General features: G+C 50.7%; 1 protein-coding gene across 1 annotated transcript in view; it reads right to left on the bottom strand.

The window, feature by feature from the left end:
- Positions 1 to 1,245, bottom strand: part of efna2a (ephrin-A2a) — a 120,824-nt gene extending 119,579 nt beyond the window's left edge. Inside the window, exon 1 of the mRNA XM_084742911.1 lies at positions 171 to 1,245. Coding sequence (XP_084599037.1) covers positions 171 to 313 — 143 coding nt within the window. The 5' untranslated portion in view covers positions 314 to 1,245. The remainder of the gene's footprint in view (positions 1 to 170) is intronic.
- Positions 1,246 to 1,470: the final 225 nt, after the last annotated feature.

The raw sequence follows: 1,470 nt of genomic DNA on the forward strand, positions 1-1,470 counted from the left end.
TTTTAAAAATGATGGATAAATTGAAGTTCATTTTACAGTTCATGGCTCTGACTACATTTTGGCGACGTTTATCATTATTTTAAGAGATCCATACATGTCAGGCAGGTATATATGTTTCAAACACACACCCATACAAACACTTTTAGGCCTAACCGGTAGTAAAAACTCACTTGGGGTTGGAGCTGTTCCAGTAGACAGCGTGTCTGTCAAAGATGATCTTCTCCTCTGCCCACACGGAGACCCAGGACAGGACGGTCAGCACCACCACCTCCATCACACACTTCTGCCCGAGCTGGCACAACATCATAGACATCCAGGTGGAATCTCTCCTTCTCTCTCTCTCTCTCACGCACACACACACACACACACACACACGCCGGGATCAGGCTTTCACTTCGCTGCTGCTGCTGCAGAAATCCTCCTTCTCTAGATCATTAATGTCCGTCAGCGCGTCTTTGGACAGATCGGCTCGGCGGTTCATGGATCGTTAACTGGCTCCGATGAGGCTCTTTCAAGTCATACTGAACGGTTGCAATTCACTTTCAAACTTCATTAGATGTGGACGGAACGGCGGGATGAACATGTTATTTATACGCGCGTCGTCGGCGGGATGCTGCGAGTGCGTCTCCACTGCAAGGTCCGAAACTTTTCTCCCATTACGCGCCGGAGACAGATGCGCCACCTGGATTAGATCCCCCTTTTTTTCTCCAAAAAAAAAAGAAAGAAAAAATATATATTCAGAAATAATTAGAATTCACCCGAGGTTTGTGATTCTATCTGTGGTATCGCTGCTCATCAGCAGACGTGCGACAGCGTCAAAATCGGCCGTCATATTTGTTTACCCAGATTTGTGTCTGAGCCCGGCGCACGCTTTGTTCTGCGAATGTCTCCACAGCCTCAAAACTGCGTCCACTTGACCTTTTCTCTTACTGCAGTTCAAAGAAATACATCCCAGACGCTCCTCTCCGCTATTCTCAGTCCAAACTTATCGCACAATGCAACTGCGAGACGGGAGCATCCTCTTCAAGCTCTCACAGCATCTACAGCAACTTCCCTCCGCTGTCACTGGCTCCAATCCAAATGTGACTCCGGTCCAGCCGCGGTGCGTCTTCACTTCACTCTCTGTGCGTCACGCTGACCGGCGCAGCGCAGCCAGGGAGCCGTCGATGATCACAGCTTAAATCCCAACACGCTCCCCATGAAAACACCCTCCACCTATGGCGGCAACAACACTCACCGGCACCCTGATTCGGTCTAAGTAACCCCCACCCCCCGCCTCTCTCTCCATCTCTCGCCTCCCGTTTTCTTTCTGCGCGGGCGGGGCCTGTAGCCGTGCCGTGCCGCGCTCCCTCTGGGGACGCGGGGCTGGCTGACTCACTGCGTCCCTGGTGAGACACAACCGAGGATGTAAGAAGAAGAAACCTTCAACTACACTCCACATTTTTCATCTGAGAAAGTTAACTGACCTTT

This window comes from Lutjanus erythropterus, chromosome 18 (genome assembly GCF_056507025.1).
Source record: "Lutjanus erythropterus isolate fLutEry1 chromosome 18, fLutEry1.hap2, whole genome shotgun sequence".
Lineage (NCBI taxonomy): Eukaryota > Metazoa > Chordata > Actinopteri > Lutjaniformes > Lutjanidae > Lutjanus > Lutjanus erythropterus.